Source organism: Bombina bombina, chromosome 10 (assembly GCF_027579735.1).
Source record: "Bombina bombina isolate aBomBom1 chromosome 10, aBomBom1.pri, whole genome shotgun sequence".
NCBI lineage: Eukaryota > Metazoa > Chordata > Amphibia > Anura > Bombinatoridae > Bombina > Bombina bombina.
The window spans coordinates 64,862,600-64,884,619 of NC_069508.1; the positions used below are offsets into that span (position 1 = coordinate 64,862,600).

The following is a 22,020-nucleotide window of genomic DNA, read 5'->3' on the forward strand; positions in this document are numbered from 1 at the left end:
CTAATCAATTGTGTGATAACCTCAATCACAGTCCATACAAAGGAACTTACTTTCTGATTGTGCTTGTAGATAAAGTGCTTGTCTAGAGCGGAACAAGGATTATCTTCTTCAATATATCTTCAATATAAGTGTTTAAGGATGCAGGTTGTGACGTTACATATCATCATCCCAATGTACTGTCCTTTACATTGCAATCATTCCATCAATTTATTACATCCTCTGACACCAAACTTCTCTTCTGTAACATGTGATACAAATGTCTTTGTCACCTGAGTATAATCAAAGGCACTTAGGAAACAAGAAAAATAAACTGGCACTACACTATAATGTTAGTAAGAAAAGGACCCAGCTAAAGGTTCCAGTGCTACCCCTTATTATAATGATTCATGGAAATTAAAGAGACAGAAAGGTCAGGGGTTTAGACAGCACTCATTCTTACTTAACGGTGAAATAATATTAAAATTAATCATACTTTAATATAAACATATAAAATAGGATCAACATCCCAAATGTCATCTAATTATTACCCACAACCAACTGTGAAACTCTATAAACCATACATCACTCCTCTGTTTCATTTTCACACTGCTAGTTGAATATTGAGAAAGGCTAATATATAGCCGAAACGCGTTTGTTTTAAACTATACACCTGAGATCCGTTTAGTCACTCCAGCCACCTGATGCAGATGTTTCCTGTTATCGACCAGGAAACAGAGGAGTGACGTGCAGTTTATAGAGTTTCACAGTTGGTTGTGGGTAATAATTAGATGACATTTGGGATGTTGATCCCTATTTTATATGTTTATATTAAAGTATGATTGATTTTAATATTATTTCACCGTTAAGTAAGAATGAGTGCTGTCTAAACCCCTGACCTTTCTGTCTCTTTAATTTTCATGTATAATCAAAGGCACGACATCATACTCTGCCACAACAATAAGATCCACTGACAATAAGCTAAGGATTCTCCAAACTCTTTGCCTTGAGCATACTTAGTGACAACACATTACCTTAAAGTGTCATAAAACATGTTGGGATTTGTGCATATCCTAAAAGGGCTAATTAAGTAAAAATAGTTTGCATTAAAAAAAAAAAAAAAATTGCTGGCAAGTATTTTAAAATAATTTTCAAAAATAAGCAAAATAGTTACATACCCATGCTGTCTGGATTAGTCTGCTCCACCCCTCCTTATCAGTGTTTAGCATCAGAAACACAGGCCTTGTATTTCAACAGCAGCTTATTTGTCTCAGGGAGTTAGAGCTGTACAATTCAAAAACTTAAAAGAAAGGGTTAATGGTGAGGCACTGCAGTATAAATTTGCAGGTAAAGTAATTAAAGTACATATTATTATATGTTGTCTCTATCCCATCTTGTTTTATTTCCCTTTAAGTATAAATTTTAAAGTGCACAACCTACATCCTTTTTCAATAACATAGTTCAAACTATCATCCCCATACCAAAGAGTTATTTACTAATTATGTTTCAAACCCCAATTGATTTGAATGCTGCAGGACAAAGGTAAGTCTCTCCTCAAAATGTTCCTTACGTTTTTGCTTAGAGGGGGCAGTGAGGTAAGTATCCTCAGCAGACATGAAGTATACAGAATGTTTTAAATGCTTACACAAGTCCCATATGAATATAAATTTGAATTTGATGTCATTAAGATTAATATGTATTAGACACGTGTGTCCTATATTTGTTATTGTTTTAAAGGAAGGAGTGTGTTTAAAAATATTTTAAATTTTACAATATAAAAAGCTGATAACTGTATAAGAATATAATATAGAATTTACAAAAGTAACCAGAGCCGTATTAGAGCGCAACATCTGACTTACCAGTTCCCCCGGCATGTTCCGAGTACCTTCCGCAGCACAGTCGAGAGTGGGCGGGACACACGTCCCTGGGTAATCCGGATATGACGTTGGTGCCTCCGACTAACGTGCCCACACTGCACGCCGAAATACAAATACAGAATCCAAAAGAATGCAGGGGCGCACAGACCAACACCGGCAAGTAAATTAAAAGGCAAGGCTTTATTTCCAAATTTATAAAAACAATCCATCGATCCTCCGATCAATGCAGTGATCAAGTGCGCAGTCGCACGAAACGCGTATGCGAGGAGCTCCTGTTCTCACACCTGAACTGAAGAATTTGTTTTTATTCTGACCGGAGGATCGATGGATTGTTTTTATAAATTTGGAAATAAAGCCTTGCCTTTTTAATTTACTTGCCGGTGTTGGTCTGTGTGCCCCAGCATTCTTTTGGATTCTGTATAAGAATATAATATAGTTGCTCCTAATACCCATCTATTTAAGTGAATATAGTGCCTCTAAAATAGCGGTTTGGTTTTACTAATTAAGGTAAGTTTTAGGTCTATTATTAAAGGGACGGTCTACACCAGAATTGTTATTGTTTAAAAAAAAAGATAATCCCTTTATTACCCATTCCCTAGTTTTGCACAACCAACACAGTTATATAAATACACTTTTTACCTCTGTCAAAAGAACTGAAATAAGGTAGCAGTTTTCAGAGGCTTAGATTCAAGGTAATCACAGACATCCATTTTAGCCAATCAGAGCTGGCTCACCTGAACTCCACGTGCATGAGCACAGTTTTATCTCTATGACACACATGAACTAACACCCTCTAGTGGTGAAAAACTGCCAAAATGCCCTGAGAGAAGAGGCGGCCTTCAAGGGCTTAGAAATTAACATATGAACCTCCTAGGTTTAGCTTTCAACTAAGAATACCAAGAGAACAAAGCAAAATTGGTGATAAACGTAAACTGGAAAATTGTTTAAAATTACATTCTCTTTCTGAATCATGAAAGTTTATTTTGGACTAGACTGTCCCTTTAAGGCATGTAGGGAAGCTGAAAAGTGTTGACTTTTTCTTATGTCTTTTGTAGTACTAGTGTTTTACATGCCTGCTTTGAACATGTTAAAATATAGTCATAAAGAAATCTTTGGGCTTCCCAACTTGAGAAACACAGATTCTTAATAAAGGGCAAATTCCACTTTATTGAAAGAAAATATTATTTTTAATAATGCCACATCCTGATATCCAACGGACGTTTAATGAGGCTGAGTGTAAACCCCACTACATGCTCTTGCTAGTGGACTCAGTTAAGTCTCACCTCTGGTTTTCTTGGTAACTGGTTGCCTTCTGGTGGGGACTAAGGACTCCATAGTGAGAGGTTAATCTCGTGTCTCCTCATTGACTTTTGTTGACTTATGAACAACTCTCCGACAATACCCATAAATTCTGGGGTTTGTCTTGTCACAGCCCTCCAGATAAACTTCTACACCTTTCTGCTAGTGAATTGAATTCTTCAGAAAGGCATTTCACTATCTTAAATGTGAGGACCAGAGGTCAGAAAACAAGAAGGCCCATTTAGTCTATACATTGTTTTCTCCAACATAGGTGTGTCCGGTCCACGGCGTCATCCTTACTTGTGGGATATTCTCTTCCCCAACAGGAAATGGCAAAGAGCCCAGCAAAGCTGGTCACATGATCCCTCCTAGGCTCCGCCTACCCCAGTCATTCTCTTTGCCGTTGTACAGGCAACATCTCCACGGAGATGGCTTAGAGTTTTTTAGTGTTTAAAAAAGGGCTTATTAAGACTGTAGACTTTTTTTGGGCTAAATCGATTGATTATTAACACATATTTAGCCTTGAGGAATCATTTTATCTGGGTATTTTGATATAATAATATCGGCAGGCACTGTTTTAGACACCTTATTCTTTAGGGGCTTTCCCAAAGCATAGGCAGAGCCTCATTTTCGCGCCGGTGTTGCGCACTTGTTTTTGAGAGGCATGGCATGCAGTCGCATGTGCGAGGAGCTCTGATACTTAGAAAAGACTTTCTGAAGGCGTCATTTGGTATCGTATTCCCCTTGGGGCTTGGTTGGGTCTCAGCAAAGCAGATACCAGGGACTGTAAAGGGGTTAAAGTTCAAAACGGCTCCGGTTCCGTTATTTTAAGGGTTAAAGCTTCCAAATTTGGTGTGCAATACTTTTAAGGCTTTAAGACACTGTGGTGAAAATTTGGTGAATTTTGAACAATTCCTTCATGTTTTTTCGCATTTGCAGTAAAAAAGTGTGTTCAGTTTAAAATTTAAAGTGACAGTAACGGTTTTATTTTAAAACGTTTTTTGTACTTTGTTATCAAGTTTATGCCTGTTTAACATGTCTGAACTACCAGATAGACTGTGTTCTGAATGTGGGGAAGCCAGAATTCCTATTCATTTAAATAAATGTGATTTATGTGACAATGACAATGATGCCCAAGATGATTCCTCAAGTGAGGGGAGTAAGCATGGTACTGCATCATTCCCTCCTTCGTCTACACGAGTCTTGCCCACTCAGGAGGCCCCTAGTACATCTAGCGCGCCAATACTCCTTACTATGCAACAATTAACGGCTGTAATGGATAATTCTGTCAAAAACATTTTAGCCAAAATGAACACTTATCAGCGTAAGCGCGACTGCTCTGTTTTAGATACTGAAGAGCATGACGACGCTGATATTAATATTTCTGAAGGGCCTCTAACTCAGTCTGATGGGGCCAGGGAGGTTTTGTCTGAGGGAGAAATTACTGATTCAGGGAACATTTCTCAACAAGCTGAACCTGATGTGATTGCATTTAAATTTAAGTTGGAACATCTCCGCATTCTGCTTAAGGAGGTATTATCCACTCTGGATGATTGTGACAAGTTGGTCATCCCAGAGAAACTATGTAAAATGGACAAGTTCCTAGAGGTGCCGGGGCTCCCAGAAGCTTTTCCTATACCCAAGCGGGTGGCGGACATTGTTAATAAAGAATGGGAAAGGCCCGGTATTCCTTTCGTCCCTCCCCCCATATTTAAAAAATTGTTTCCTATGGTCGACCCCAGAAAGGACTTATGGCAGACAGTCCCCAAGGTCGAGGGAGCGGTTTCCACTTTAAACAAACGCACCACTATACCCATAGAGGATAGTTGTGCTTTCAAAGATCCTATGGATAAAAAATTAGAAGGTTTGCTTAAAAAGATGTTTGTTCAGCAGGGTTACCTTCTACAACCAATTTCATGCATTGTCCCTGTCGCTACAGCCGCATGTTTCTGGTTCGATGAGCTGATAAAGGCGGTCGACAGTGATTCTCCTCCTTATGAGGAGATTATGGACAGAATCAATGCTCTCAAATTGGCTAATTCTTTCACCCTAGACGCCACTTTGCAATTGGCTAGGTTAGCGGCTAAGAATTCTGGGTTTGCTATTGTGGCGCGCAGAGCGCTTTGGTTGAAATCTTGGTCGGCTGATGCGTCTTCCAAGAACAAGCTACTTAACATTCCTTTCAAGGGGAAAACGCTGTTTGGCCCTGACTTGAAAGAGATTATCTCGGATATCACTGGGGGTAAGGGCCACGCCCTTCCTCAGGATCGGCCTTTCAAGGCAAAAAATAAACCTAATTTTCGTCCCTTTCGTAGGAACGGACCAGCCCAAGGTGCTACGTCCTCTAAGCAAGAGGGTAATACTTCTCAAGCCAAGCCAGCTTGGAGACCAATGCAAGGCTGGAACAAGGGAAAGCAGGCCAAGAAACCTGCCACTGCTACCAAGACAGCATGAAATGTTGGCCCCCGATCCGGGACCGGATCTGGTGGGGGGCAGACTCTCTCTCTTCGCTCAGGCTTGGGCAAGAGATGTTCTGGATCCTTGGGCGCTAGAAATAGTCTCCCAAGGTTATCTTCTGGAATTCAAGGGACTTCCCCCAAGGGGGAGGTTCCACAGGTCTCAGTTGTCTTCAGACCACATAAAAAGACAGGCATTCTTACATTGTGTAGAAGACCTGTTAAAAATGGGAGTGATTCATCCCGTTCCATTAAGAGAACAAGGGATGGGGTTCTACTCCAATCTGTTTATAGTTCCCAAAAAAGAGGGAACGTTCAGACCAATCTTAGATCTCAAGATCTTAAACAAGTTTCTCAAGGTTCCATCGTTCAAGATGGAAACCATTCGAACTATTCTTCCTTCCATCCAGGAAGGTCAATTCATGACCACGGTGGATTTAAAGGATGCGTATCTACATATTCCTATCCACAAGGAACATCATCGGTTCCTGAGGTTCGCATTCCTGGACAAACATTACCAGTTCGTGGCGCTTCCTTTCGGATTAGCCACTGCTCCAAGGATTTTCACAAAGGTACTAGGGTCCCTTCTAGCTGTGCTAAGACCAAGGGGCATTGCTGTAGTACCTTACTTGGACGACATTCTGATTCAAGCGTCGTCCCTTCCTCAAGCAAAGGCTCACACGGACATTGTCCTGGCCTTTCTCAGATCTCACGGATGGAAAGTGAACGTGGAAAAGAGTTCTCTATCTCCGTCAACAAGGGTTCCCTTCTTGGGAACAATAATAGACTCCTTAGAAATGAGGATTTTTCTGACAGAGGCCAGAAAAACAAAACTTCTAGACTCTTGTCGGATACTTCATTCCGTTCCTCTTCCTTCCATAGCTCAGTGCATGGAAGTGATCGGGTTGATGGTAGCGGCAATGGACATAGTTCCTTTTGCACGCATTCATCTAAGACCATTACAACTGTGCATGCTCAGTCAGTGGAATGGGGACTATACAGACTTGTCTCCGAAGATACAAGTAAATCAGAAGACCAGAGACTCACTCCGTTGGTGGCTGTCCCTGGACAACCTGTCACGAGGGATGACATTCCGCAGACCAGAGTGGGTCATTGTCACGACCGACGCCAGTCTGATGGGCTGGGGCGCGGTCTGGGGATCCCTGAAAGCTCAGGGTCTTTGGTCTCGGGAAGAATCTCTTCTACCGATAAATATTCTGGAACTGAGAGCGATATTCAATGCTCTCAAGGCTTGGCCTCAGCTAGCGAGGGCCAAGTTCATACGGTTTCAATCAGACAACATGACAACTGTTGCGTACATCAACCATCAGGGGGGAACAAGGAGTTCCCTGGCGATGGAAGAAGTGACCAAAATCATTCTATGGGCGGAGTCTCACTCCTGCCACCTGTCTGCTATCCACATCCCAGGAGTGGAAAATTGGGAAGCGGATTTTCTGAGTCGTCAGACATTGCATCCGGGGGAGTGGGAACTCCATCCGGAAATCTTTGCCCAAGTCACTCAGCTGTGGGGCATTCCAGACATGGATCTGATGGCCTCTCGTCAGAACTTCAAAGTTCCTTGCTACGGGTCCAGATCCAGGGATCCCAAGGCGGCTCTAGTGGATGCACTAGTAGCACCTTGGACCTTCAAACTAGCTTATGTGTTCCCGCCGTTTCCTCTCATCCCCAGGCTGGTAGCCAGGATCAATCAGGAGAGGGCGTCGGTGATCTTGATAGCTCCTGCGTGGCCACGCAGGACTTGGTATGCAGATCTGGTGAATATGTCATCGGCTCCTCCTTGGAAGCTACCTTTGAGACGAGACCTTCTTGTTCAGGGTCCGTTCGAACATCCGAATCTGGTTTCACTCCAGCTGACTGCTTGGAGATTGAACGCTTGATCTTATCGAAGCGAGGGTTCTCAGATTCTGTTATCGATACTCTTGTTCAGGCCAGAAAGCCTGTAACTAGAAAGATTTACCACAAAATTTGGAAAAAATATATCTGTTGGTGTGAATCTAAAGGATTCCCTTGGGACAAGGTTAAGATTCCTAGGATTCTATCCTTCCTTCAAGAAGGATTGGAAAAAGGATTATCTGCAAGTTCCCTGAAGGGACAGATTTCTGCCTTGTCTGTGTTACTTCACAAAAAGCTGGCCGCTGTGCCAGATGTTCAAGCCTTTGTTCAGGCTCTGGTTAGAATTAAGCCTGTTTACAAACCTTTGACTCCTCCTTGGAGTCTCAATTTAGTTCTTTCAGTTCTTCAGGGGGTTCCGTTTGAACCCTTGCATTCCGTTGATATTAAGTTATTATCTTGGAAAGTTTTGTTTTTAGTTGCAATTTCTTCTGCTAGAAGAGTTTCAGAATTATCTGCTCTGCAGTGTTCTCCTCCTTATCTGGTGTTCCATGCAGATAAGGTGGTTTTACGTACTAAACCTGGTTTTCTTCCAAAAGTTGTTTCTAACAAAAACATTAACCAGGAGATTATCGTACCTTCTCTATGTCCGAAACCAGTTTCAAAGAAGGAACGTTTGTTGCACAATTTGGATGTTGTTCGCGCTCTAAAATTCTATTTAGATGCTACAAAGGATTTTAGACAAACATCTTCCTTGTTTGTTGTTTATTCCGGTAAAAGGAGAGGTCAAAAAGCAACTTCTACCTCTCTCTCTTTTTGGATTAAAAGCATCATCAGATTGGCTTACGAGACTGCCGGACGGCAGCCTCCCGAAAGAATCACAGCTCATTCCACTAGGGCTGTGGCTTCCACATGGGCCTTCAAGAACGAGGCTTCTGTTGATCAGATATGTAGGGCAGCGACTTGGTCTTCACTGCACACTTTTACCAAATTTTACAAGTTTGATACTTTTGCTTCTTCTGAGGCTATTTTTGGGAGAAAGGTTTTGCAAGCCGTGGTGCCTTCCATTTAGGTGACCTGATTTGCTCCCTCCCTTCATCCGTGTCCTAAAGCTTTGGTATTGGTTCCCACAAGTAAGGATGACGCCGTGGACCGGACACACCTATGTTGGAGAAAACAGAATTTATGTTTACCTGATAAATTACTTTCTCCAACGGTGTGTCCGGTCCACGGCCCGCCCTGGTTTTTTTAATCAGGTCTGATAATTTATTTTCTTTAACTACAGTCACCACGGTACCATATGGTTTCTCCTATGCAAATATTCCTCCTTAACGTCGGTCGAATGACTGGGGTAGGCGGAGCCTAGGAGGGATCATGTGACCAGCTTTGCTGGTCTCTTTGCCATTTCCTGTTGGGGAAGAGAATATCCCACAAGTAAGGATGACGCCGTGGACCGGACACACCGTTGGAGAAAGTAATTTATCAGGTAAACATAAATTCTGTTTTTTTTTTTTAAAGGCTATTTAATTTCATAAACCTTGTGTTAACCATTTTGTCATATTTAAGGCATTTAATAATTCCCTACTGTTTCTTTAATATAATTTATTTGAAAGGAACCTTATAATATCATTAGTTAACTCCTTCAGCACTGTATTTTTTTATTATTTTATTTTTAATTATTAGTATGCTTTATTTAAAAAGGTCCAACATATTTTGCAGCACTGTTGAAGGGTAGTAGAATTATTTTAAAGACTACCTTTCAATGGACAATAAAATTGGGGTCTATCTCAAAACTGCTGTTCCCTATGTCTATTCACAGTTCATATTGTATTGAAGAAAACATAAATTAAAAAAAAATAAAAAATTGGGGTCTATCTTTCAAGCTCCGTATGGAGCTTGAAGCCCCGTGTTTCTGGCGAGCCTTCAGACTCGCCAGAAACACCAGTTATGAATTATTTTAAAGACTACCTTTCAATGGACAATAAAATTGGGGTCTATCTATCAAGCTCCGTATGGAGCTTGAAGCCCCGTGTTTCTGGCGAGCCTTCAGACTCGCCAGAAACACCAGATATGAAGCAGCGGTCTAAAGACCGCTGCTCCATAACCTGTCCGCCTGCTCTGAGGAGGCGGACAGAGATCGCCTCAATTCAACCCGATCGAATACGATCAGGTTGATTGACACCCCCCTGCTAGCTGCGAATCTGCAGGGGGCGGCGTTGCACCGGCAGTTCACAAGAGCTGCTGGTGCAATGCTGAATGTGGAGAGTGTATTGCTCTCAGCATTCAGCGAGGTCTGTCGGACATGATCCGCAATGTTGGATCATGTCCGACAGGCCTTTCATAAATAGGGGCCATACAGGCCCATTTATCAAGCTCCGTACGGAGCTTGAAGGGCCGTGTTTCTGGCGAGTCTTCAGACTCGCCAGAAACACAACTTATGAAGCAGTGGACAGGAATCGCCGGAAATCAACCCGATCGAATACGATCGGGTTGATTGACACCTCCCTGCTGGCGGCCCATTGTGAGCTGCTAGTGCAATGTTAAATGCGGAGAGCGTATTGCTCTCCGCATTTAGCGAGGTCTTGCGGACCTGATCCGCAGTGTTGGATCAGGTCCGCAAGCCCTTTGATAAATTGGGGCCAATGTCTCAATCTGCTCATTCAAAAAAATCTTCTGGTCTTGCTGTACAAAATAATTTAATAGATAAAATCAAACTCCTAGCTCTGCAATCACCCTCAACCCCATGCCAATTTCAAACCTTTTATCAGATTCCTGACCCTGCTGCTTTTTTCAACTACAAGCCAGTATAAAAATAAATGCTGAAGCATATTATGTCACATATCTGAAATTACATTTTGTGCCTAGACAGTGGCACTTTCTCAAAAATATTTTGAGAAATAAATTGGTGTTTTAGTGTACACGTTTATTTGAATATCTTTGAGTTACTTACTTGTATCATATACAATCCTCTACCCAACTTTTTTAAATTCTCTATTTATTCCTTGTTAATACTTCAGTTTGAAAAACACACTTTGTTAAACTAAAAAACTGATAAATATTTTTAATACAATGTTTGCTTTCTTTATTTGTTGCTTAGTGTTACAATTCAGCTCTCAAATGAGGCTTAATATGTATTCCTCCATTGCTGACAGTAAAAGGTTTCTGGACCAATTTTGGCCATCCTTCTGGACCCAAAGCACCAGTGGGACCTCAATATCTTCTTCAAAGACCCTAAACACCTCCTTTTGAGCCTCTGTATGATTATTATTTTGGTGGAAATTCTAATACTTAAAGGGACATTAAACCCAAAACATTTCTTTCATGATTCAGATAGAAAATATAATTTTAAACAACATTCCAATTTACTTCTATTATCTAATTTGCTTAATTCTCTTAATATACTTTTCTGAAAAGCATATCTAGGTAGGCTTAGTAGCTGCTGATTGGTGGCTGCACATAGATGCCTCATGTGATTGGCTCACCCATGTTCATTGCTATTTCTTTAACAAAGGATATCTAAAGAATGAAGCAAATTAGATAATAGAAGTAAATTGGAATGTTGTTTAAAATGGTATTCTCTATCTGAATCAAGAAAGATTTGTTTGGGGTTTAATGTCCCTTTAAGACACTTATTCTCCTGGTCATTACATCAGCATGTTATGTCTCCAAAAGTCAGTATTTCCCCAGGACATGGCAGGATGTTTCCTAAATGTTTTTGTAAAGTTGGTGTCTCCAACTTCTCAACATCCTCAAAATGGCCATAAATCACTCTTTTGTCTCTTGGCTGCTTTACAAGCCCTAAAATATTACCCAAAGACCATATCACTCTTCTATAATGATGACACTCTTTTCTACATTGGGGTCCAAGAAATATTTTTTAGTTCTCTAAAGCCTCCGTTTCTCTGTAGTCTTGCACTGACATTTTCTGAGCTTATCACTCAATGAGAGAATCTCCCCTTTTTGGTTAAAGGGACAGTATACTATAACATTATTTTTCCCTTAATGTGTTTCCAATTACTTTTTCTACCAGCTGCAGAGTATAATATGTATGAGATTTGCATTTTTGAGGCTTATTTGTGTATATAAATTAGCTGATTTTGTGTTTTGAAGCCACAACCTAATAAAATGGGTTGAGCTTGTAGGTATAATCAAATCTCATACATACAGGCTTCTTTATCTTATATCTGTCCGTAAACCAATCACCAATACTTGGAGAGAACAATGGAACATTAACATTTATTACCTTATCTCTTCTATAACCCACTGGGAGTATAATTTATTCTACTGGCTGTGTGAACACAGTTTATCTATAGCTTGGCCTTGAGGCCAAAAACTTTCAGGATGGGTGGGGATACCACAGGCTAAATAAACTATTTCTCCAACATAGGTGTGTCCGGTCCACGGCGTCATCCTTACTTGTGGGATATTCTCTTCCCCAACAGGAAATGGCAAAGAGCCCAGCAAAGCTGGTCACATGATCCCTCCTAGGCTTCGCCTACCCCAGTCATTCTCTTTGCCGTTGCACCGGCAACATCTCCACGGAGATGGTTAAGAGTTTTTTGGTGTTTAAATGTAGTTTTTATTCTTCAATCAAGTGTTTGTTATTTTAAAATAGTGCTGGTATGTACTATTTACTCTGAAACAGAAAAGAGATGAAGATTTCTGTTTGTAAGAGGAAGATGATTTTAGCAAACGTTACTAAAATCGATTGCTGTTTCCACACAGGACTGTTGAGATGAAGTAACTTCAGTTGGGGGAAGCAGTTGGCAGACTTTTCTGCCTGAGGTATGACTGGCCACATTTCTAACAAGACTTTGTAATGCTGGAAGGCTGTCATTTCCCCTATGGGGACCGGTAAGCCATTTTCTTAGATTAAGTAAAAGAATAAAGGGCTTTATAAGGGCTTAAAAAACTGGTAGACATTTTTCTGGGCTAAAACGATTACTTTGCTAAGCATATTTGGCAGATTATAACTCTTAATAGTTATTATAATCTTGGGGATTGTTGTTAAAAAACGGCAGGCACTGTATGGACACCTTTTTCAGATGGGGGCCTTTTCTAGTCATAGGCAGAGCCTCATTTTCGCGCCACTAATGCGCAGTTGTTTTTGGAAAGCAAGGCATGCAGATGCATGTGTGAGGAGCTAAGAACCACTGAAAAAGCTTATAGAAGGCGTCATTTGGTATCGTATTCCCCTCTGGGCTTGGTTGGGTCTCAGCAAAGCAGATACCTGGGACTGTATAGGGGTTAAATGTAAAAACGGCTCCGGTTCCGTTATTTTAAGGGTTAAAGCTTTCAAATTTGGTGTGCAATACTTTTAAGGCTTTGAGACACTGTGGTGAAATTTTGGTGAGTTTTGAACAATTCCTTCATGCTTTTTCGCATATTCAGTAATAAAGTGTGTTCTGTTTAAAATTTAAAGTGACAGTAACGGTTTTATTTTAAAACGTTTTTTGTGCTTTGTTGACAAGTTTAAGCCTGTTTAACATGTCTGAACCATCAGATAAGCGATGTTCTATATGTATGAAAGCCAAGGTTTCTCCCCATTTAAATATATGTGATAATTGTGACATAGTGTCCAAACAAAGTAGGGACAATGATGCCACAGATAATAATATTGCCCAAGATGATTCCTCAAATGAGGGGAGTAAGCATGGTACTGCATCATCCCCTTCTGTGTCTACACCAGTTTTGCCCACACAAGAGGCCCCTAGTACATCTAGTGCGCCAATACTTATTACCATGCAACAATTAACGGCTGTTATGGATAATTCTATTGCAAACATTTTATCTAAAATGCCTACTTATCAGAGAAAGCGCGATTGCTCTGTTTTAAACACTGAAGAGCAAGAGGACGCTGATGATAACGGTTCTGACATACCCTCTCACCAATCTGAAGGGGCCAGGAGGGAGGTTTTGTCTGAGGGAGAAATTTCAGATTCAGGAAAAATTTCTCAACAAGCTGAACCTGATGTTGTAACATTTAAATTTAAATTAGAACATCTCCGCGCACTGCTTAAGGAGGTATTATCTACTCTGGATGATTGTGACAATTTGGTCATTCCAGAGAAATTATGTAAGATGGACAAGTTCCTAGAGGTTCCGGTGCCCCCGATGCTTTTCCTATACCCAAGCGGGTGGCGGACATAGTAAATAAGGAGTGGGAAAGGCCCGGCATACCTTTTGTTCCTCCCCCTATATTTAAGAAATTATTTCCTATAGTCGACCCCAGAAAGGACTTATGGCAGACAGTCCCCAAGGTCGAGGGGGCGGTCTCTACTCTAAACAAACGCACTACTATTCCCATAGAAGATAGTTGTGCTTTCAAAGATCCTATGGATAAAAAATTAGAGGGTTTGCTTAAAAAGATGTTTGTTCAGCAAGGTTACCTTCTACAACCAATTTCATGCATTGTTCCTGTCACTACGGCAGCGTGTTTCTGGTTCGAAGAACTAGAAAAGTCGCTCAATAAAGAATCTTCGTATGAGGAGGTTATGGACAGAGTTCAAGCACTTAAATTGGCTAACTCTTTTATTTTAGATGCTGCTTTGCAATTAGCTAGATTAGCGGCGAAAAATTCAGGGTTTGCTATCGTGGCGCGCAGAGCGCTTTGGCTAAAGTCTTGGTCAGCGGATGTGTCTTCCAAGACAAAATTGCTTAACATCCCTTTCAAGGGTAAAACACTGTTTGGTCCTGATTTGAAACAGATTATTTCAGACATCACCGGGGGAAAGGGCCACGCCCTTCCTCAGGATAGGTCTTTTAAGGCTAAAAATAAGCCTAATTTTCGTCCCTTTCGCAGAAACGGACCAGCCTCTAATTCTACATCCTCTAAGCAAGAGGGTAATACTTCTCAACCCAAACCAGCCTGGAGACCGATAGCAAGGCTGGAACAAGGGTAAGCAGGCCAAGAAGCCTGCCACTGCTACCAAAACAGCATGAAGGGATGGCCCCCGATCCGGGACCGGATCTGGTGGGGGGCAGACTTTCTCTCTTTGCTCAGGCCTGGGCAAGAGATGTTCAGGATCCTTGGGCACTAGAAATAGTTTCTCAGGGTTATCTCCTGGAATTCAAGGAACTACCCCCAAGGGGAAGGTTCCACAGGTCTCAATTATCTTCAAACCATATAAAAAGACAGGCATTCTTACATTGCGTAGAAGACCTGTTAAAGATGGGAGTAATTCATCCAGTTCCAATAGGAGAACAAGGGATGGGGTTTTACTCCAACCTGTTCATAGTTCCCAAAAAAGAGGGAACATTCACACCAATTTTAGATCTCAAGATCCTAAACAAATTTCTCAGGGTTCCATCGTTCAAGATGGAAACCATTCGAACGATCCTTCCTACCATCCAGGAAGGTCAATTTATGACCTACATATTCCTATCCACAAGGAACATCATCAGTTCCTAAGGTTCGCTTTTCTGGACAAGCATTACCAGTTTGTGGCACTTCCATTCGGATTAGCCACTGCTCCGAGAATTTTCACAAAGGTACTAGGGTCCCTTCTAGCGGTTCTAAGATCAAGGGGCATTGCAGTAGTACCGTACTTGGACGACATCCTGATTCAAGCGTCGTCTCTGTCAAAAGCAAAGGCTCATACGGACATCGTCCTAGCCTTTCTCAGATCTCACGGATGGAAAGTGAACATAGAAAAAAGTTCTCTGTCCCCGTCAACAAGAGTTCCCTTCTTGGGAACAATAATTAGACTCCTTAGAAATGAGGATTTTTCTGACAGAGGTCAGAAAATCAAAACTTCTAAGCTCTTGTCAAGTACTTCATTCTGTTCTTCGTCCTTCCATAGCGCAGTGCATGGAAGTAATAGGATTGATGGTTGCAGCAATGGACATAGTTCCTTTTGCACGAATTCATCTAAGACCATTACAACTGTGCATGCTCAGACAGTGGAATGGGGATTATACAGACTTGTCTCCGACGATTCAAGTAGATCAAAGGACCAGAGATTCACTCCGTTGGTGGCTGATCCTGGACAACCTGTCACAGGGAATGAGCTTCCGCAGACCAGAGTGGGTCATTGTCACGACCGACGCCAGTCTGGTGGGTTGGGGCGCGGTCTGGGAACCCCTGAAAGCTCAGGGTCTATGGTCTCGGGAAGAATCTCTTCTCCCGATAAACATTCTGGAACTGAGAGCGATATTCAATGCTCTCAAAGCTTGGCCTCATCTAGCAAGGGCCAAATTCATAAGGTTTCAATCAGACAACATGACGACAGTTGCATATATCAACCATCAGGGGGGAACAAGGAGTTCCCTGGCGATGGAGGAAGTGACCAAGATAATTCAATGGGCGGAGGATCACTCCTGCCACTTGTCTGCAATCCACATCCCAGGAGTGGAAAATTGGGAAGCGGATTTTCTGAGTCGTCAGACATTCCATCCGGGGGAGTGGGAACTCCATCCGGAAATCTTTGCCCAAATAACTCGATTATGGGGCATTCCAGACATGGATCTGATGGCCTCTCGTCAGAACTTCAAGGTTCCTTGTTACGGGTCCAAATCCAGGGATCCCAAGGCGACTCTAGTAGATGCACTAGTAGCACCTTGGACCTTCAACCTAGCTTATGTATTCCCACCGTTTCCTCTCATTCCCAGGCTGGTAGCCAGGATCAATCAGGAGAGGGCTTTGGTGATCTTGATAGCTCCTGCGTGGCCACGCAGGACTTGGTATGCAGACCTGGTGAATATGTCATCGGCTCCACCATGGAAGCTACCTTTGAGACAGGACCTTCTTGTTCAAGGTCCATTCGAACATCCGAATCTGGTTTCCCTCCAACTGACTGCTTGGAGATTGAACGCTTGATTTTATCAAAGCGTGGGTTTTCAGATTCTGTAATAGATACTCTGATTCAGGCTAGAAAGCCTGTAACTAGAAAAATTTACCATAAGATATGGAAAAAATATATCTGTTGGTGTGAATCTAAAGGATTCCCATGGAACAAGATAAAAATTCCTAAGATTCTATCCTTTCTACAAGAAGGTTTGGAGAAAGGATTATCTGCAAGTTCTCTGAAGGGACAGATCTCTGCTTTATCTGCTTTATCTGAAGCGTTTGTTCAGGCTCTGGTTAAAATCAAGCCTGTTTACAGACCTTTGACTCCTCCCTGGAGTCTTAATCTAGTTCTTTCAGTTCTTCAAGGGGTTCCGTTTGAACCCTTACATTCCGTAGATATTAAGTTATTATCTTGGAAAGTTTTGTTTTTGGTTGCTATTTCTTCTGCTAGAAGAGTTTCTGAGTTATCTGCTCTGCAGTGTTCTCCGCCCTATCTGGTGTTCCATGCAGATAAGGTGGTTTTGCGTACTAAGCCTGGTTTTCTTCCGAAAGTGGTTTCCAACAAAAATATTAACCAGGAGATAGTTGTACCTTCTTTGTGTCCGAATCCAGTTTCAAAGAAGGAACGTTTGTTACACAATTTGGACGTAGTCCGTGCTCTAAAATTCTATTTAGAGGCCACTAAAGATTTCAGACAAACATCTTCTTTGTTTGTTGTTTATTCTGGTAAAAGGAGAGGTCAAAAAGCAACTTCTACCTCTCTTTCTTTTTGGCTTAAAAGCATTATCCGATTGGCTTATGAGACTGCCGGACGGCAGCCTCCTGAAAGAATCACAGCTCATTCCACTAGGGCTGTGGCTTCCACATGGGCCTTCAAGAACGAGGCTTCTGTTGACCAGATATGTAAGGCAGCGACTTGGTCTTCACTGCACACTTTTGCTAAATTTTACAAATTTGATACTTTTGCTTCTTCGGAGGCTATTTTTGGGAGAAAGGTTTTGCAAGCCGTGGTGCCTTCCATTTAGGTGACCTGATTTGCTCCCTCCCTTCATCCGTGTCCTAAAGCTTTGGTATTGGTTCCCACAAGTAAGGATGACGCCGTGGACCGGACACACCTATGTTGGAGAAAACAGAATTTATGTTTACCTGATAAATTACTTTCTCCAACGGTGTGTCCGGTCCACGGCCCGCCCTGGTTTTTTTAATCAGGTCTGTTGAATTATTTTTTCTAACTACAGTCACCACGGTATCATATGGTTTCTCCTATGCATATTTCCTCCTGTACGTCGGTCGAATGACTGGGGTAGGCGGAGCCTAGGAGGGATCATGTGACCAGCTTTGCTGGGCTCTTTGCCATTTCCTGTTGGGGAAGAGAATATCCCACAAGTAAGGATGACGCCGTGGACCGGACACACCGTTGGAGAAAGTAATTTATCAGGTAAACATAAATTCTGTTTTTAAATGCCAATATAAGGGTAATAGAAATAATTGTAAACAATTTAATACACCCCAGCAGGTAAAGTGGATAATTGGGAACAAATTAAAGGGGAGAACATTTTTGAGTAAACTGTCCCTTTATGTTTTTTCATGTGTTACATTGATTTTAAACCATAGGTTATGGTTTTATGCTTTAGGTGCTGTTGCTTAGAACATGAAGTAAATTATTTCATTTTAGTTTAATTTGTAATGCATTTTATAAACAACACACCACTCAGTTTAGTTTTGTGTGCTTGTTATTGGGTTAGTGGTACTACAACAGCATCACTGAATTATAAACTAGTTGGATTATTTCTTTTTATCTTTAGATGGTGGAACCAACAGGAAAACGATTTCTGCTTGCTGTTGATGTTAGCGCATCCATGAATCAGCGAGTTTTGGGCAGCATTTTAAATGCAAGCACTGTAGCTGCAGCAATGTGTATGGTAAGCAAAGTTATTATCACAATACTACAACATGCTTTGGTTAGCATGACAATATTGAATTATTTTAACTCATTTAGGATTTTGCATCTGGAGTAAAAGTTAACATCATTTAGGATTACGTTTATATTTAAAGTTTTGTTCTTGAGTATGTTTGAACAGATTCCACAGCAGGGATAAAAGCGATAAAAGCTTGAGTATCATATGATGATTCCTATAACATTTAATATTAAAAATGATGAGGATGAAAGTGCTCTTAGGTTACGTTACTGATTTCAAAACTGTGCAAGCAGTCACCTCCATAAATAAGTGTTATGTACCAAACACAGATCTGGATATTTTCAGCTGAATTACATATAATGTAACCATGGCACATTTGTTAATGAGACAAAATCAAATCCAGTTTCTCAGATTATATATGAAATCTAATGAATAAGGGATCATAACAATATTTCTTGTATGTTCTTCTATCTGTCCTAACTTTGTTTCAGTCATTTTGTCCTTAGACTTTATCCAACCACAATAAGTTGGATACTAATAAGATTAACTAGACCAGGATTTTCACAAAACTTGTAAAGAGTGGAGCTGTATTTAATGCTAACGCCGCTATAAGTAAGGTTTTTGCGCGTCGGTAGTGCTCATATTACAAATTGAAAGTAAAAAGTGTTTCTTTGCGCGCTAACCCGAATATTGCAATCATGTTAACATATTCCACCATAGAAGTCAAGAAGCAAAAAAAGTGGGGGAAAAACCCCCTACTCATGTGTAAACCCGATCGTATATTCTCAAGTGCAGCAGCAGTGATTTGTAGACCTAGGTCTACATCTGATACTTTGGGGCTTGGTTAGGAGTCTGACAGGCCCATTTATCAAGCTCCGTACGGAACTTGAACGGCCGTGTTTCTGGCGAGTCTTCAGACTCGCCAGAAACACAACTTATGAAGCAGCGGTCTAAAGACCTGAGCAGGCGGACAGGAATCACCGGAAATCAACCCGATCGAATACGATCAGGATGATTGACACCTCCCTGCTGGCGGTCGATTGGCCGCAAGTCAGCAGGGGGCGGCGTTGCACCAGCAGCTCTTGTGAGCTGCTGGTGCAATGTTAAATGCGGAGAGCGTATTGCTCTCCGCATTTAGTGAGATCTTGCGGACCGGATCCGCAGTTTCGGATCAGGTCCGCAAGACCTTTGATAAATTGGGGCTTAAAAATCAGCATAGTGTTATTAGAAAATAAGCAAAACTATACAGTGTTACAAAAACATCTACAAAACATTTATGCAAAGAAAATTCAAGTGTACAATGTCTCTTTAAGGTTATTAAATAGTCCTTTTCATTTGTTTTCTCAAGTGTATTACTACATTACTACTACTGTAAAAAGAATTGTAACTCAGGTCTATCTAGTGATCTATGAAGTGGGTATTTCTGCTGCTGATGCCCTTTCCTATACAGCTACGAGTCCTGCTTGTTTTCTGCTATGATAATGTCCATTCTTTAAATCATATGAAACAATAACATATGCAGGTGTTTTTTCTGTAGGTTTCCATATTGCTATATAACACTATCTGCATATTATACATTTTAAGGACCATTAATATCAAAATTAACATATTTAACTAAGCATATTAAAAACAACAATGTAATGTACAATCTTTATTTTGCCTATTTCTCCTTTAAATTGCTCCTGAAAATGGTGCTTTATCTACTCCCTCCAAGAGAATCTGGAGTATATACTTAAAAACAGATAACATTGTATAGCATTTTAAAGATTTTAATACTCTTGAGAAAGACGAATTGTATCGTTGAAACGCGTTGAGCTACATGAGAATAAAATCTGTTATTTGTATATGAAGTATTCCTTATACTTTCTTCACATCACTGAATTTGGATTTTTATCCGAGTGAGTATACTGCATTAATTTATACTCACATTGTATATATACGCATGGATTTTTATTCCTAGTGTCACAGAGGCTCCTTAACGTTGGAGAATCCTGCAGTCAAACAGAGGACACGGTTTGGGCTGAGGGATATCCCAGGACCTGTGCCTCCTATACCAACACCAACACATTGTGAAAGCTTTTCGAATAGATTAACACCTGGTTCTCTGAAAATGTTTTTCAGTGACCAAATTCCACCCACCAGTTGATGTCTATGGTGGAATACGTTAACGCAATGACGATATTCTAAGTTTGACTTTTTGCACGCATCGGGTTCGCATGCAAGCGAAAACGTTTTACTTTCAACTTGTAATACAAGTGCTACCCGACGTTCACAAAAACCTTACTTAAAGCGGAGTCAGCGCACAAGCGAGAGCATTAAATAGCACTCCACTCAAAATCTGGCCTAATGATTGCAAGTCGCATTAATTTATGATCAATATACAAATATCCAAAACCACTAATTATTCTTGAATGGTTGGTTTTAAAGTATAATTTTAATATGATGTGCAATCAAATTATGTATTATTAAGCCATGCACCAACAAAACACACTACATTAAACACCTGAGTTTTCCTCAATAATTTTTACTGAATTAGTAATAAGCCATGATAAATGCAAACAGCATATTGCTGCCTGCTAACTGCAATGCCGGGCATACAGGGACGTAGATCTCCACCCTAGTCAGCACGGCTTTTGTTAAATCTAGCCCATGGCTACAACTTCCAAGATAAGTATTGAGACAGTATACACACTGGTCAAATATAACCCCAAGCAAGTGAACCCTTCACTTTTATGGTTTAATGGGCTTATATTTTTAGGATGGAGCTTACAGAGCTGGAATGGAATAAGTCTTTACAGATTTTTTTGTATGCTTATCATGCTTGGAACAAACTGTTACAATTTTGTTTCTATGTTCCTCTAACACAATTTGATCTGAAATGTAAGCACACTAATCCTGATGTAGATATGAAGACATATCTGCTATCTTCATAAGTCAGGGGCGAAACTACAGGGGGTGCAGAGGTTGCAATTGTGACTGCCTGCGCTGATATCATGTAAGTGTGACATGATGCTTCACTAGTGTCTCTTACTACAGGGGTTAGTGTTTCTGTTTTACCCATTGGTGTTTATGTGTGTATATGTATGTGACTGTGTGTGTATTTATGCATGTATGTGTATGTGTGTATGTTTGTGGAACCAGCAAATTACAGATCTTGTTACTACAGCATGGAGGGGCGAGGGGTAAACAGTGTCAGTCTATACATTACCACTATATACAGTACGGGGGGGCTGGACCATGTCACAGACTACTGTGGTCACTTTATAAAGTCCTGGGGTGGGTAGGGTCAGGCCAGTCATCTCACCGGCCTATTACAGACTGTGTCACTGACTCACTATATACAGTACTTAAACAGTGTCACTATATACAGTAAGGGGGGGTCAGACCATCTCACAGACTGTGTGCACAGGGTACTTCCTTTTGTAGACATGTAATCTGATTCACATTTTTTTTCTGTGTTAAATGTAAAAAAAAAAAAAAAGATATGTATCAAATTAAAAAAAAATTTGGGGGGCACCTGGGCCCTGTGATTTCTAGTTACGCCTCTGGCATAAATTGTAATGTTACCCACATATACACAGTTTTCTCTGGAGTTTATTTATTTACTAATTTATTTAAATTTCCACTGTGACAGCCCAGAACTAATCACGTTTTAGAGATAGCTAAATTATTTCAGTTTTGTGAGATTTCATTTGGTGCAAATAAAGTAAAGTTTATTCATCCACAGATTTTAGTGGCACAACATCTTTTAAAGACACAACACTGATGAATACCCATGGTAGAAGGTATTCATAGTATGAAAGATGATATAGAAGACTTAAGTCTCTTTTTTTGGACAAGAGGCAATCTATCTC

At 40.8% G+C, this 22,020-nt stretch overlaps 1 protein-coding gene across 2 annotated transcripts in view; it reads left to right on the plus strand.

Annotated features, from left to right (window-relative positions):
- RO60 (Ro60, Y RNA binding protein) overlaps nucleotides 1–22,020 on the plus strand; it is a 71,065-nt gene that overhangs the window by 31,936 nt on the left and 17,109 nt on the right. For both annotated transcript variants that reach the window (XM_053693085.1, XM_053693084.1), the window contains exon 6: nucleotides 18,053–18,169. In XM_053693085.1, coding sequence (XP_053549060.1) covers nucleotides 18,053–18,169 — 117 coding nt within the window. The remainder of the gene's footprint in view (nucleotides 1–18,052; nucleotides 18,170–22,020) is intronic.